General features: G+C 34.0%; 1 protein-coding gene across 1 annotated transcript; it reads right to left on the reverse strand.

Annotated features, from left to right (window-relative positions):
• Positions 1 to 151: 151 nt before the first annotated feature.
• LOC141724305 (OVARIAN TUMOR DOMAIN-containing deubiquitinating enzyme 1) lies at positions 152 to 7,096 on the reverse strand. Its single transcript, XM_074526381.1, has 9 exons — positions 6,977 to 7,096; positions 5,245 to 5,453; positions 3,170 to 3,235; positions 3,001 to 3,084; positions 2,776 to 2,898; positions 1,436 to 1,488; positions 1,242 to 1,291; positions 1,026 to 1,126; positions 152 to 657 (listed from the first exon to the last, which is right to left on the reverse strand). The coding sequence occupies exons 2-9, from the start codon at positions 5,434 to 5,436 to the stop codon at positions 400 to 402; spliced, it is 927 nt and encodes a 308-aa protein (XP_074382482.1). The 5' UTR covers positions 5,437 to 5,453; positions 6,977 to 7,096; the 3' UTR covers positions 152 to 399.
• Between the last annotated feature and the right edge of the window lie 10,256 nt (positions 7,097 to 17,352).

Genomic DNA, 17,352 nt, shown 5'->3' on the forward strand with positions numbered 1-17,352 from the left:
TTATTTTGGTCAATAACAAAAATTTAACTCACGCACACATGCCTCAACTGAAATTTGAACCGGATACCTCTTACAATTGTTGACAATATCTTGCCAAACAGGAGCTTCCATCATTCAAAAAAAAAACCCAGCAGCAGACATACATATGAAATGCGCACACATCTAACAATGTTTTACATAGCTAACTTTACGAAAAGAACAATGAATTCAGATCAGTAAATGAGTCACCCTTGTTTTGAAACAATAGAATGTCGCTGCAAATTGTTATATTCATTTTAGTCGGCGACATGATAAAATGATTTTAATCATGGATAAGACTTCATCACAAGAAGCTAGAAATTGCAACAGAATTTGGAAAGAAATTCTCATCCCCCAAATCACCTGTGACATATTTAAAACTCACTTGCAGTACAGAATGTCATAGTGGCCCGGCCTGTAGAGCAGAGTGATATAGGGCTTGCTGGTTTCGGATCCACCACCAGCAGTACCCTCGGAAGTAGGAACAAAATCATGGTGATTTACACTGGTGCCACCTGTATCACATGAACTCCGATCGAGATAGACAACACGTATAGGCACACCTAGTGCATCTGATAATGCTGTTATATGAACATGGTCACTCTCTTCACCCATTGGTTCCACTGAAGACTTGCAAAACTATGTAAAAAATAGGGTTAATAAGCAGAAGCAATACAGAAGTGAACCAAACACATATCATTATAGATTAACCTGTTGACTGAAATTCCACAAACACGACGTTTTGATACAGCAACAGACAATTTTGCAACATTGTAAATTTTAAATACTGTTTTTGATGTACAATCTTGTTAATGGACAAACGAGATATCTCACCAAGTCCCAGAACACAAGTTAATAAGTAATCTAGAAACAGCCAATCAGCAAGGAATATGATGATTGCAAAAGGATTACAGCCATGCAGTAGATAATGTAAATGATTAGAAAGGGGCAGATACTATGCGGGACTAGTAAAAATATACAAGACACAATTTAAGAATGCAACAAACCTGCTCCACTGTTGCATTACTTAATCCCATAATGAAGGGTTCGAAAAATTCTGACCGTCTTTTTATTTCACCAGAGGTTACAAATCTGAAGAACATCACAACTATCCAATAGACCGTGTTAGATATAAACAAATTAATGAAAGCAATTAAACCTTGATCCAACAGATGACTTTTTCAAGAACTTCTATGAAAATGTTCTTTAGCTGTTATACTCACCATAATCAGATATTGACTGATCTCGACATCTCTCAACCAATTCTTCCTGACTGAGATAAAAAAACTTACATTAAAAACATAATTCAAAAGAGTTATAACTGACAGTAACAGAAACACAGCCACTCGACTCATAAACCGCTTTTCTTGTAGCAGTATCATAAAATATTGAGGGTATCAAATGCAACTCTCCGAACCTTATTGAAGCTTCACTTCCTTGCAAAACACTTTCTAGCTGCTCAATAAATAACTGAAAATTTGTATAGGAAGACATTGGATTACTATAACAGCTTTGTATTCCAGTTGGAAGACATAAGTCTTTACCGAAACAAAAAACAGAATATTCTTACAGGGATGGCAAGAATAAGATATCAAAACATCCGGTTTCTCTATGCTTTATAATTTCAAATCAACACAATTTAGACCCATTCTCCCATGTTTGCACAGGAAAAAATATTATATAATTGCATGACAAAAAATGTGATGTTTGCACATATTGACAACATTCCAAGCAACGAGTGCAGAACAAATTTAAATTTCAAGTGACTGGCCCATTTTATGAAATAAGCAAAATATGTATGCATACCATTTTAATTAGATACCAATCATATCAGTCATTAGTCGCAGCCAGCTACAGAATACAACCACATACATGTATAACATTATTTAAATTTTACCAAAGAGCTAGATGACTTTTATTGAAAGTGTGAAAATAATGGAAACCTCATTCACCTCATGAGAATAGCTTTACAAAGTCTCACAAAGAAAAAAAAATCCCAATAGTCCCACAAGTCATAATCTTCTCTCTAGTCACTATTTGTAAGTTATACTGCAGACTTCTCTCATCTTTACCATTATATTCTGATGCAAGAAACATGTGGAGTTGCACAAAAAGGTTATTTCTAGAAATTAGTTTTTTCTACAACGCATCTGTCATTGAGTAACAAATAACAATCTTTTCAGTCTTTAATCCGCAAAATATATTAAAAGACATGATCTACCATTTAAACGTACACAAAGCCACAAAGGGATTGGAGTCTCGGTGTGGCACAATAAAGCATCACACGGATAGGGAAGTTCTAATTGTTGTGTGTTAACGGAGACATCAGATCATTATCATGTTGAAAGAATATAGGTCAAAATGCTCTCTAGAAAAGCTCATTAGCTTTGAAGGAGTAGTTTTTGTCATCTTCTGAAAATGAAGATACTTTGCTGAAAAGAAGCATAACTAGAATACAGGATTACATTTTTTTTGCTAAATAGGATGACATGCTTTAAATGAACAGCATAAAGCTAATCTCTTTCACTAACAAATATTCCACTGGATACAAATACTCATATTTTAACAAAACCTCCCCTGCTTTTAAAACTATATAACTTTCTGCAGCAGTTAACGAAGTTATCCAATTCTAGTAAAGCAAATAAGACAGAAGATGGCTGTGAAAACCTCTATCTTTGTTTAAAAAGGCTTTAATTTGTTTTAGATGTAAATATATTTTGTACAACATTTCACAGAAAAGCATATCATCATTTTTACCCCAAAAAAATCTTCAAAAGTGAACTCTGTATATCCCAAATCCAGAAGCGTCTCTCTGCATTTTTCAACACTGCCTTTGACACGATCAACTTCCACTTGATCTTGTGTTTCCAAAATATGCTCCTTATTTTGGCAACAAATGATTTGTAATTAACTGAAAGTACACAATCAATAACAAGGGTAAAAATTTGAAAAAGCCTTTAAAATTATAAACATATCACATACAAGGTAAGAGAACATAAAGCTTCGAAAGAAGCAGTTCCCATCTCCCCTTGTCCGTCTTAGAGCAGCATATTGCTCATTCAGCACCTGCATTTAGTGTCAGAGTGATTTATATAAAAGAACTGAAGAAAAAAGAGCACAACTAGAAATATTAATAAAAACAAGATGAAACCTTTATCTTCTCCAATAATATAGCACTGCCTGACTGATACTCAACTGCTAATGATGATACAGGTTCCTGCAGCCAGGACGCACAGAAAATTATAGTCTAATTTACGGGAAGGGTAAAATTAAAGTGCACAAGTTCATCCATAACCTTAGGTTCAATCATTTTTAAAAATCTTTCTACGAATCTGGTTCCAAACATTTTGCATTTCCCCCGTCTTTATGGGAAAAATATTTAACCCACAGGTCACTAACCACTCCCAATCCCTTTTTAAACAAAGAAACGAGTATGTCAGTCGCAACATTGTTTATTTTATTGACAGATTGTTGTACATATAGCCAATAATAATACACCTTGTTTATGTAGAATTTTAACTGATTATATATACATAAGTATAAATCTGTTTACTTCTCACTAGTAAAACACAAATCACACACAGATTTGCACACCAAAAGACCTACTTTTTCATTAATCAATGATACAGTATATATAGAAAGGAACTAACATACTGTTAGCTATAAATTAGGAAAACTAGTAATGGGCCTAACTCCTACTAATCCCCTGCCACTTATTATGAGTCCTACAATTTCTCTACTAACAGCACAACTAAGTCATCAACTGAACAAATCAAATAAGAAAACATTATTAATTTACTATAATATACTACAAATAAAAATAAGTTTAAGATTAATTTTCAACAATCTCCCCCGTAATCTTAAACTTAGCTGAACATAATTTATGAAGCACTTCTCTTCATTTTTGTGATGCACTTCTCACCACCATCTCTTCATTTTGTGATGCACTTCTCACCACTATCAAGTTTGATGCACTTCTCGTCAAAAACAATTTTAGAGTTTTGTGATGTACTTCTCACCACTATCAAGTTTGATGCACTTCTCATCAAAAACAATTTTTTTTGTTGATGCACTTCTCATCAAAAACAATTTTTTTTGTTGATGCACTCCTCATCAACGTCATTTTTGTTTGCTGGAGCACTTCTCTCCTGGTGCACGTAATCACCCACACTTTTAAAACAATTTTTTTTTTCACAACCACTTGTACCATGATATCTTTCTCATTATTTTCACTGCTCAATTTTCTCCTTAATTTTTTTTATCATGCTTCTTTTTCTTCTTCCCATGCTTCTCTCTCGTAGATTTTTTTCTTGATACCTCATTAAATATAAATGGAGAATTTTTTTGATGCCATTAAATATGATAGATAAATACTTAACATATATATATAGGTGTATATTTTAAAATATCTCACAAAGCCCTAGATCATGAGGCTCTGATACCAAGTGTAGAATTTTAACTGATTATATATACATAAGTATATATCTGTTTACTTCTCAATAGTAAAACACAAATCACACACAGATTTGCACACCAAAAGACCTACTTTTTCATTAATCAATGATACAGTATATATAGAAAGGAACTAACGTATTGTTAGCTATAAATTAGGAAAACTAGTAATGTGCCTAACAACTCCTACTAATCCCCTGCCACTTATTATGAGTCCTACAATTTCTCTACTAACAGCATGACTAAGTCATCAACTGAACAAATCAAATAAGAAAACATTATTAATTTACTATAATTTACTACAAATAAAAATAAGTTTAAGATTATTTTTCAACAGTTTAACATATAGCACAACAAGTACAAAAGCCATGGGCTGAAAAAAATTAGATATTTTTTAGCCATAAAGTTATAGGCTCAACGAGTTCCTCCCTCCTAACAATGTAATAGGTTCACCAAGTTCCTTAAATTTAGCAAAGTCATAACTCAAAACAAAAAGATAAGAAGAACGGTTAACATGAAGTTCACCAGGTTCCTCAATTTGATCTAAACATACATATCAGCAAAGGTCTTGAAAGAAAAACAAGTAGGTCATTCCTTGACCTCCTTTTCATTTCCATTGATAAGAGTGAACTCATTAAATTTCCACAAGATACTCAAATGGGCAGTCTAAAAATATCAAGGGGAGAGCATATACGACTCATTATGAGTAAACAAGCAAAAGACATTACATCGCTATTCTGGGAAAGAACACTTCATGATCCAAAATCATCATACCTTGTCACCAACATACTGAATTTTCTCAGCTTCCACAGCCAATATTTCTGACTGCTGCTGCATAATGTCATTGTCCTTGATAGTTTCCCAGTAATCAACATCAGATGCCTTACCAGGTGTCACCGCCTCTACTGATGCATTATCTGGAAGGTCCTCTTTATTTTGCATCTCCTTATTGGCAATTAATTGCATGCGGCTATGCAGTCAACCTATATAACATATACAAATTTTTTTTATGTTGCATCACCAAGTATTTTGTGGAAGCAGAGAACAACAATATATCTCCATTGGCAAGTTTACTAGAATGGGTAAATGACAAGGCCTTTACAATAACGAAAAGGAGTTTAAACTTTTTATAAATACAACTTGAATGACATTGACCAATTAGTTGGATCAGTCCTAACTCGTAAGTGAGACCTAGAAGTATGTCACAGACGTAAAATTGCTTGACAAACACAACTGGCCATGCCATAATGACAATTTCTTTCGAAAAGTTTCTTCGGCAACTGCTATAAAAATATAGATGTCCTATTCGTGAAATTAACAGCCGAATCTGACACATATCATATCCACTCTGAGATTAATTTGCCAAGACAGCTAGCTTCATCCCATTAAACAAATTGCTGCTGTAATCCAGCGTAGCTTTCGTTGCACGAATATGTACTGCTGTTGTACTAATCTGATCGAGATATTTAGAACGAGATAATGGATTCCCCTGACATACAACTGCAGTCCATGAAGATTATATGTTTCTATACCAAATCTTTATTCAGTTAGGAAGACTTTAAGTGTGTTTCCACAAAAGCACAGTTGTACTAAAATACACTAGTACATTTGTTAAACTGAAATACAGTAGTACGTGCAAGGGACTTCCTATGGCTTAAGCACAAATCACAAATCAACTCACTAGATAAAAACTCCAACACAGATATACGCTGACTAATCAATAATTAACACAAACAAGAAAATAACATCATTGTCCAAAGCAAACAGGATGTAGTAGCATGTAGTCGACATAACAAATTTGTTCATTCAACATCAAAAGATTCGAATACCATATTACCAATAACATTGTATGGTATTCATTTCTTAACCATCTTCTTCTTGAAATATATTAAAAAACTTCATCGCAATTGGCACATTTTTTTGTTAACAATTGACAGCCAAAACTAAAAAAAATAAGTCAGATCTGGTCAACCCTTCTTTCCGAAGAGAAACGAAAAGCACTTAGCAGTTCCCACCCACTAGCTATCAGTTACCGCAACACTGGTTATAATTGATCAGGCACAATTTCCTAATCAAAACACAATCTCAACACTTCACCGGACCTCAACTATGCACGAAACCTGCACTTGGCTTACCTCGAGATAAAATATTTAACACGAGGCTAATTGCCATACCACATTTCGCCACATCTTAGAGTATCCATAAGTTAAACAACTACTAATTGAGTAATAATACAAAACCTATTAATGCTTAAAATTCTAATCACATAAACAAAAAATAATTAAAAAACACAAAACAATTATACAAAAAAAGCCCTAATTGAGCAGCAACTGTGGGATAATGAAGAACATTCACGTGAATATCTACACAGAATAGACCTAGCTTCAATTATGTTACAATCTATGTATGTATCTATCTCAATTAAACATCAGCATCAACTGTTGTGTGTTACTAAAGAGAGTGATGATATCCAAATATATATAAACATACATATACATATACGAACCTTGAAGGAATTGATCTCTCTGTCTCTCTCTGCGTCTTCTCTACGTCGGGGCTTTTGTAGCTAGGCTAGGTCCCTCTTTGATATGCCACAAAATGGGGCATTTTTGCTTTTGTATAATTTTATGCCGAATCATCTTATATTTTTATAATTTTCGTTATCTTTTTATTTATAATATATTTACCAAATTCAACATTTTTTTTTTGCCAAAATATTATGCATTTCATCGAAAAGGCTTAATCCAGCTTGGACAAACCCCAAAACTGATGATACAATCCGGTTGACAAACAAATAAAGGAGCTAAATGAATAGTCGTTTTATTTCCAGATCGCTAAGTGACCGTACTTTTACTTATCTTGTATTACAACATTTAAATTTTATTTTTTTAATTTTATTTTTTGTAATTTAAAAAATTAATATCAATTATAAAATATTAACAATATTAAATACAAAAATATAAATGTATTATGAAACTGTTTAATTTTTGATACATATTCATTGATATACTAGTTTATAGCCCGTGCTTTGCACACGGGTATTTCAAAAATTATTTAATAAAATAAATAAATAAATTTATAATTAAAATTGAATAATATAATTTTGAAAGATTAAGTTATCTATATAATAAGTGTATTGCATCTGCATATTATGATAAATTTATTTAAGAACTACTTTCGTTACATAAGTTATTTTTATGTTATATGTTTTTTGAAATTATTTCTATAAATAGATCTGTCAAAATTTAAAGTTTAGTTCAAATTTGTATTAAAAACTTACCATAAATAACATAATTTATATCTAAAATTGTATTGCAAAGTTTCTATAATTAAAATGGGTCATAATAAATATATGGATCTTTTATAAACCTAATATGGATACCAAACCTAAAAATGGATAGTCCACTGGGTCATATTAAAGTTAAAAATTATATCCGAACCAAAATATGGATACCAAACCTTAGGAAAGGGTTATCGAGCAATTTATAATATATAGATATGATATGCGGTTGATTAAATTGAACAATGTACCTTTTTGTATCTTAAAAATAATAGTAATTTTTTTAATTTAATATGTTCCTCACCGAATTCGAACGTGAAAACTTGGATTATATATATTTTTTACTATTTAAATTTAATGGTTTTGTTATCTGATTAGGGAGATCTGACCGTTGTTATCGAGATACGATAAAAAACACCTGTTATAGGATAACGAATAAAAAAGATGCAAATGAACGCGATGACATAACTCATGTGATTAAGGATTTATCTACTATAGTACCAGATTTTGGGTTGGTTTCTTGCTTATCCGAAAATTTATTATAACATATACTTATTTGTAACATATATAAACCTAAATAGTTAAAAAATGTAAATCAAACTACAAATTATACGTAGAGGGGTGTATTCAATCAAGATTGTTAGGAACATGTTGTAGGCTTGATGATATTTTACCAAAATACCTTAGTTGATTTAATTAAGTGTAAATTGTAGTTTTTAACGGATAAACTTACTTGTCATCCGTTGAAAGAGTAGCTTATAGTTGAATAAGTTTTTGTAGCACATTCTTATATACTGCGATGTCTTGAAGGATTAGAAGTTGTAGAAAATTCTAAGTCATGTTGGCTTCTAGTATGATATGCAAAATAGGTTTGCTAATTGTAAATATTAGATGCCTTGTAATTTTGCATAAGTGAAATTGAGTCAACTGCTATGGAAATACTTTCAACGGATGTTTATACAAGTCTTCGACGGATGACCCAAGTATCATTCAACGGGTGATCTAATAGAGTCTCGACGGATGATCCAACAGAATCTCGACGGATAACAAATTCAAATAGGGGTTGATAGTGACTTGATAGTCACATGGGTTGATTGTATACAAAAGGAATGTGGTAGCCTGTAATCAGGATTATGAAGATCAGGAAGCATTTCCATTTCCATGCTAACTTGAAGAAATACAAAGATGCTAGATGGAGAAATGAAGAAGCATGTGATTAGAATTAGATATTTTTGTTCTATTAGTTTGTATTTTTCACATGTAACTTGGTGATATATGAACCAAGTATAAAAATATCGATTGAAAGAACTGAGAAATAAATAAGGCATAATCTGTTAAGAATTTCTAAGTTCTCTCTCTGTAAATTTACTTGTAAGCAGCTGTGTGCTTTTTTGCATCACAGAGATCTTCTACATTTATATATATCTCTGGTGGAAACAATAATCCACCAAAAACTTTTTAAACATCCTTGTTTATTTACTTTATGTTTGAATACTTAATATTTATTATCCGCACTTAGCATATTCATACACATTTATATTTATATTTGCAAGAAATTTAAAAGATTGAAAAGAAACCTAGAATTACATTCAACCCCCCTTCTGTAATTCTACTTGTTAGATTGTTTGGGAAAATAATTGGTATCAGAGCAAACTCTTGACACACTAAGAGTTTAAAGATCAAAACAACTAACAACATGAGCAGGAAGGTTGTTGGAGTGAAGATCCCTTTCTTGGATAAAGACAATTATCTCCATTGGAAGGTGAAAATGCACCTGCATTTTCTCTCTCAAGATGAAAGATATGTTGATTGCATTGAGAAAGGTCATCATGTTCCTCAAAGAGCTGCTACAGACACTGAAGGTTCTGTAGGCAATGAGTAAAGTATTCCTAAGCCATAATCAGAATGAACAGATGAAGACATTGAGCTAGTACACAAAGACAAAAAGGCTATGAACATTTTGTTCAATGATCTTGATGGAGATATATTTGACAATGTCATCAATTGTAAAACTTCTAAAGAAATATGGGATACAATTCAAATCATATGTGATGGAACTGAACAAGTGAGGGAAAACAAGATGCAACTTCTAATCCAGCAGTAAGAGCACTTTATTGTGAAGACAGTGAATCTTTAAGTGACATTTTTAGTAGATTTCAAAAACTGCTAAATGCACTGAAACTGCATGGAGGAGTCTATCAGACAAAAGATTCAAACCTGAAATTCCTTAGATCTCTACCAAAAGAATGGAAGTCTATGACTGTCTCCCTCAGAATCTCTCAAAATTACAAAAAATTTACTTTGGAGAGACTGTATGGCATTGTAAACACTTATGAGCTTGAGTTGGAACAAGATGAGCATATATAGAAAGGAAGGAAGAAGGGAGGATCTATAGCTTTGGTGGTTGAACAAGAGAGAGTGAAAGAGATGAAGGTTGAAGCTGTGAAATCTGCACCAAACTCCAGGGTTTGTGAAGGCAAAGGAAAAGGGCTGGTGGCTGAGCATGAAGATCATCTCAGTCAGGATGAAATGTAGGACATAGATGAACATATAGCTTTTCTATGAAGAAGGTTTGACAAGCTCAAATTCAAAAAGAATTTTGGAGTAGCCAAACCAAATAGAAATATGGTGGATAAATCCAAGTTCAAATGTTTCAAATATGGTTTGAGTGGTCATTTTGCAAGTGAATGCAGAAAGCCTGATTCTGAAAGAAATAAGTTTGAGCCTATTGATTATAAAAAGAGGTACTTTGAATTGCTCAAACAAAAGGAAGGGGTTTTCTTGACTCAAGAAAATGATTGGGCAGCTGATGGGGTAATTAGATGAAGAAACAAGCTATGTCAATATAGCTCTAATGGCCAAATCAGATGAAGCAGAAGTCAATTCTTCAAGCAATCAGGGAAACAGAAGGAATCATTGGTATTTGGATAGTGGTTGCTCAAGGCACATGACTGGAGATTTTACCCTGCTCACAAAATTCAAGGAGAGAGCTGGCCCAAGTATCACTTTTGGAGATGACATCAAAGGGTATACTGTGGAATATGGCTTGATTTCTAAAGATAATGTCATTATTGAAGAAGTTGCTCTAGTGGATAGACTCAAAAATAATCTTTTGAGTGTCATCCAGCTTTTTGATAAGGGAAACTCAGTAACATTCAATTCAGAAGCCTGTGTTGTTACAAACAAAAAGAAAAACAAAGTGGTTCTCACTGGAGTGAGAAAAGGAAATGTGTATCTAGCTGACTTCAACTCATCAAGTGCAAATTATATTACTTGTTTTTTTTAGTAAAGCAAGCCAAGATGAAAGTTGGTTGTGGCACAAGAAACTATCTCATCTAAACTTCAAGACTATGAATGAACTAGTCAGGAAAGATCTTGTAAGAGGCATTCCTCAAGTTGAGTTCTCAAAGGATGGACTGTGTGTTGCATGTTAGAAAGGAAAATAAATCAAGGCATCATTCAAAAAGAAGCTTGAATCTACAATTGAAGAATCACTACAACTACTGCACATGTATTTGTTTGGACCGGTCAATGTGTTGTCAATCTCAAAGAAATGATACTTCCTAGTGATTGTTGATGATTTCTCAAAGTTCACTTGGACATATTTTCTCAAATCTAAAGATGAAGCTAGTGAAATCATTATCAATCATATAAGGCAAGTCAACAATCATTATGATCTCAAAGTTAGAAGAATCAGGAGTGACAATGGAACTGAGTTCAAGAATTCTGTTATAAGGTTGTTTTGTGAAGAAAATTGGATCATGCATGAATTTTCAGCAGCAAGGACTCCACAACAAAATGGAGTGGTGGAAAAAATAACAGATCTCTTATTGAAGCTGTGAGGATAATGCTAGAAGAATCAAAGTTACCAACTTACTTTTGGGTAGAAGCTGTAAAAACTGCATACTACACTCAAAATATTTCTTTGGTTAATCAAGCAAAATGCATGACTCCTTATCAATTATTCAAGAACAGGAAGCCAACACTAAACTTTCTTCATGTTTTTGGCTACAAATGCTATATTTTAAGGAATCAAACTGAGCAACATGGAAAGTTTGATTCCAAAGCAGGTGAAGGTATTTTTGTTGGGTATGCAGTTGGAAAAGCATACATAGTCTACAATCTAAGAACCAATATTGTTATGGAATCTGTACATGTTATGTTTGATGTTAAGAATATTGAAGGATTGTGTTAGGAATATGTGTATTAGTTTGATGATAAGTTAAACAAAACACTTAAGTAGAAATCTAGTGTTTGTAGCCTCAACGGATAAGACCATTTTGGCTATCCGTTGAAGGAGTAGCTTTACTTAGAAATAAGTTTAGTATTGTAGCACATTTCATTCTCTGTATTTAAGTTGTAATTCTTAGATGTTGTGGGAAATTATCAGTCATGTTGACTACTAGTGGATATGCAAATAGGAGGGCTAATTGTAAATATTTCATGCCTTGTAATTTTGTATAAATGAAGTTGTATCAACTGATATTAAAGGCCTTCAACGGATGAGAAGCAAAGCTTCAACGGATGTCTCTAAAGCTTCAACGGATAACATCCATCAACGGATGAGTGCTTCAACGGATAAAGCTTCAACTACTAATGCATCAACGGATAAAGCTTCAACGGATAAAGCATCAACGGATGAAAGCTTCAACGGATGCTTAGTTCAAATAGCAGTTGATAGCGACAATTCATAAGCTGACAGAGGCACATGGGTTGACAGAGACAAACTGGAATGTGGCAGCCTCTAGGAGGAATCAAGAAAATGCAGCATTTCCATTCTGGTGCAAACAATGAAGTATTCAAAGATTCACAGCTAAACCTAAATTGCATTGGATAGAGAAATGAAGAAGAAACATGTGAAGAATCTTTTAATTGTATTTTACAGTTTTGTCTTCACTTGTAAACTTGGTGATATATTAACCAAGTAGCAGCTAGTAATTAGATGGTGAATTTTCCAGAGCTGTTTAGAAAAATCCAGAGAGAAAATCATCTAGTTTGTACTAGGACGCAGCTGTGATTTAATTCTTTGAATCACAGATTTTCTGAAATAACACATCTCTGGTGGAACAACAAATCCACCAGAAAAGTTTTTAAGTCTGTTGTGTTCTTTACATTTGTGTTTGAATATATATCTGTCTACATTAGCTGAAAGCAATTTACACACACTTGTTCATCAAAACATAATAGCTCAGAAACTGTTCAAAACTTGAAAAAGTTTTGAGATTTACATTCAACCCCCCTTCTGTAAATCTCATTGTTAGTTCACTGGGAATAACAATTGGTATTAGAGCAAGCTCTTAACATACAAAGAGTTTAAAGATCTATTCTGCTAACATCATGAGTAAGAAGGATATTGGTGTAAAGATTCCAATCTTGGAAAGAGATAACTATCATCACTGGAAAGTGAAGATACATTTACATCTTCTCTCTCAAGATGAAAGCTACATAAACTGCATTGAAAATGGTCCTCACATCCATCACAAGGTGGCCACAGCTGCTACTGCAACAGTTGTTATTGGACAGTCTATTCCCAAGCCAAAAGCAGAATGGACTGTTGAAGATATTGAAGAGGTTCACAAGGACAAGAAAGCCATGAACATTCTGTTTAATGGCCTAAATCAAGATATGTTTGACAATGTCATTAACAGCCAAACTGCTAAGGAAATTTGGGATACTGTGCAACTTATTTGTGAAGGTACTGAGCAAGTTAGAGAAAACAAAATGCAGCTTCTCATTCAACAATATGAATATTTTCATTTTGAAGAAGGAGAATCATTGAATGATACCTTCAACAGATTTCAGAAACTGTTGAATGGATTGAAGCTGTATGGCAGAGTGTACCAAGTCAAGGACTCCAATTTAAAATTTCTGAGGTCTCTACCAAAGGAATTGAAGCCTATGACTGTTTCTCTAAGAAATTCTCAAGATTATAAGGACTTCACACTTGAAAGATTATATGGAATTTTGAAGACATATGAACTTGAGATGGAGCAAGATGAGCTGTTGGAAAAGGGAAAGAAAAAAAGGAGGATCAGTTGCACTTGTAGCTGACAATGAGAAGATTGAAGCCAGGAATGAGGAAAAGACAATGCCAAGTCTCAAAATTGGCACAAGCAAATCAGAATCAAGCAAGGGAAATGAGCAAGTAGCTGAGGATGAAGACAATTCCAGTCAAGATGACTCTGATGATGTTGATGAACATCTGGCCTTTCTGTCCAAGAGGTTTGCAAAGATGAAATTCAGGAAAAATACAAAATTCACTAAGCCAAACAAAAACATGGTGGACAAATCTAAGTTCAAATGTTATAACTGTGGCATTAGTGGACACTTTGCAAATGAGTGCAGGAAGCCAACCTCTGATAAGAAGAAATTTGAGCAAGTTGATTACAAAAAGAAGTATTTTGATTTGCTCAAACAAAACGAAAGAGCTATTCTGACTCAAGAAGATTGTGCAGCAGATGGAGCCAATGAAGATGATGATATGGAATATGTCAACCTAGCCCTGATGGCTAATTCTGATGAAAATGAAACTAGTTCATCAAGCAACCAAGTAATTACTACTGATCTCTCTCAACTTTCTAAGATTGAATGTAATGAAGCCATAAATGATATGTCCAATGAATTATATCATTTGCATGTTTCCCTTAAATCACTAGCTAAAGAAAACACAAGAATCAAAGAGAATAATTTGTTTTTAAGTGATAGGAATGCTCTGTTAGAGAATCAGGTAATTGAGCTTGAAAAGATTAAAATTAAATGCTTGACTGTTGAAAGTGAACTAGAAGAAGCTGTTAAGAAAGTAGAAATTCTTTCTAAACAGTTAGAAAGTGAGCAAGAGGTAATCAAGACCTGGAAAACATCTAGGGATGTTAGTGCTCAGATTATCAAGGTTCAGGGAATTGAATCTTTCTGTGAGAATGCCTGGAAGAAAAACAAAAAGGAGTTAAAATTAATTGATGGATTGTTAACAGATGCGGAATCAACGGATGATGAAAGTTATCAGTTGAAGGAAGAAAAAGAGCATCCGTTGAAAGCTCATCAATTAAAACAGGCAAGTGATTCTAAAAAGAATAATCTCAATAAGAAGGATGGTTCAACTTTCAAGAACTTTGTCAAAGAAGGAGCTAGCACATCCAAAGATGCCAGTAAGGTGAATATAGGACACATGACTTTGGATCAGCTGAAAAATAGGCTTAAATTGGTTGAGGATAAAAAGGAAACTAAAAGAAAATCTAATAGAAATGGGAAGGTAGGGATTAACAAACACAACAATTACACACCTGATAAGTATGCTCCTAGAAAAAGCTGTGTGCATTGTAAAAGTGTTAATCATCTATCTGATAACTGCAAATCTGTTAAGAATGCTCCCATGCCTTTAACTCCCTCCATGCCTAACATGTCTATGTCACCTCTGCATGTTATGCCTGTTATGTCTCATCAGAATCCTCATGCACATTTTGCAAACATGCCATATGTTAATAATCCTTATTTTACTGCATTCAGTATACCTCAGATGCCATACAACATGCCTATGTGGAATAATATGTTTGCACAATCCATGCCTTATCAAATTCAATCAAATGTGCTAAATGATTCTGTGACTAACCCTACAATTCAACCAACTACATCTGAGACCAAGGTTGACCCAAAGGTACCTAATTCAAAAGATGCAGGAGGAATGAAGTCTAGGAAAAAGACTAACAAGGCTGGACCCAAGGAAACTTGGGTACCAAAATCAACTTGATTGATTTTGTTGTGTGCAGGGAAAAAGAAGGAATCTTTGGTACTTGGACAGTGGCTGTTCAAGACACATGACAGGAGATTTCACCCTGCTCATAGAGTTTAACTAGAGAGCTGGCCCTAGCATAACCTTTGGAGATGACAACAAAGGGTTCACTATGGGATATGGCTTGATTTCAAAAGAAAATGTCATCATTGATGAAGTTGCATTAGTTGATGGTCTCAAACACAATCTATTGAGCATCAGTCAACTATGTGACAGAGGGAATACTGTTTCCTTCAATTCTGAAGCCTGTATTGTCACAAGTAAGAAGGACAACAAAGTGGTTCTAACTGGAGTTAGAAAAGGGAATGTGTACTTAGCTGACTTCAACTCCACAGATTCATAATCAATTACTTGTCTTCTCAGCAAAGCAAGTCCAGATGAAAGTTGGCTATGGCACAAGAAGCTATCCCATTTGAATTTTAAGACAATGAATGATCTAGTCAAAAAGGACTTAGTTAGAGGAATTCCTCTAGTGTAATTCACAAGGGATGGACTGTGTGATGCTTGTCAGAAAGGAAAGCAGAAGAAAGTATCATTTAGTAAGAAGCTTGAATCTGCAATTGATGAACCATTGCAACTGATACACATGGATCTTTTTGGACCAGTCAATGTATTGTCAATTTCAAGGAAAAGATATTGCCTAGTGATTGTAGATGATTTCTCAAAGTTTTCATGGGTTTATTTCCTTGGATCAAAGGATGAAGCTAGTGAAATCATTATCAATCATATCAAGCAAGTCAACAATCATCCAGATTTCAAAGTAAGGAATATCAGGAGTGACAATGGAACTGAGTTCAAGAATACAACCATGAAGTTGTTCTGTAAAGAAAATGGGATCATGCATGAGTTCTCAGCTCCAAGGACTCCACAACAGAATGGTGTGGTGGAAAGGAAGAACAGATCACTAATTGAAGCTGCAAGAATAATGCTTAAAGAGTCAAAACTCTCAACATACTTTTGGGCTGAGGCTGTTAACTGTGCATGTTACACTCAGAATATTTCTCTAATTAATCAGGCAAAAGGCATGACTCCCTATCAATTTTTCAAGAGAAGAAAACCAACTTTAAACTTTCTGCATGTCTTTGGTTGCAAATGTTACATTCTAAGGAATCAACCTGATCACAAAGGGAAGTTTGATGCAAAGGCTGATAAAGGAATATTTATTGGTTACTCTGCTGGAAAATCATATAGAGTCTACAATCTAAGAAACAACATTGTCATGGAATCTGTGCATGTTGTGTTTGATGATAAAAAGATTGATGGACTAACAGATGAGGGACACCATGAAGGACTCAAATTTGACAACATTGAGATATATTGTGATGATAGTGAAGATGAGAATGATGGAGAAGGCACCTCGAAAAGAATTCAAAATTTGCCTTTGGATAATGCACATAATGCTGCATCCGTTGAAAGTCATAATTCAGCTTCCGTTGATAGAAGCAATGCAGCATCCGTTGAAAGACAAAGTGCATCATCCGTTGAAGTTCATAATGAAGCATCCGTTGATCACAGTCTGTCAACGGATAATCATTTGACTTCATCAGTTGATAGAACTCCCAATTCCTTTCAAAGGATCAGCAACTCAGGGGGAGTTTCAACCAATCAACTAACTATCTCACATCATGACAATACTGAGGCAACCTCATCTAGAGCTAACCTACCACCTCAAAGGAAATGGACCAAGAATCACCCTTTTGAACTAATCATTGGTGATGCTACATCTAAAGTGCAAACTAGAAGGGCTACTCAAGATGAATGTCTGTATAGTAGCTTTCTATCACAGGAGGAGCCTAAGAGAGTGGAAGAAGCTCTA

This window comes from Apium graveolens, chromosome 5 (assembly GCF_009905375.1).
Source record: "Apium graveolens cultivar Ventura chromosome 5, ASM990537v1, whole genome shotgun sequence".
NCBI classification, from domain to species: Eukaryota; Viridiplantae; Streptophyta; class Magnoliopsida; order Apiales; family Apiaceae; genus Apium; species Apium graveolens.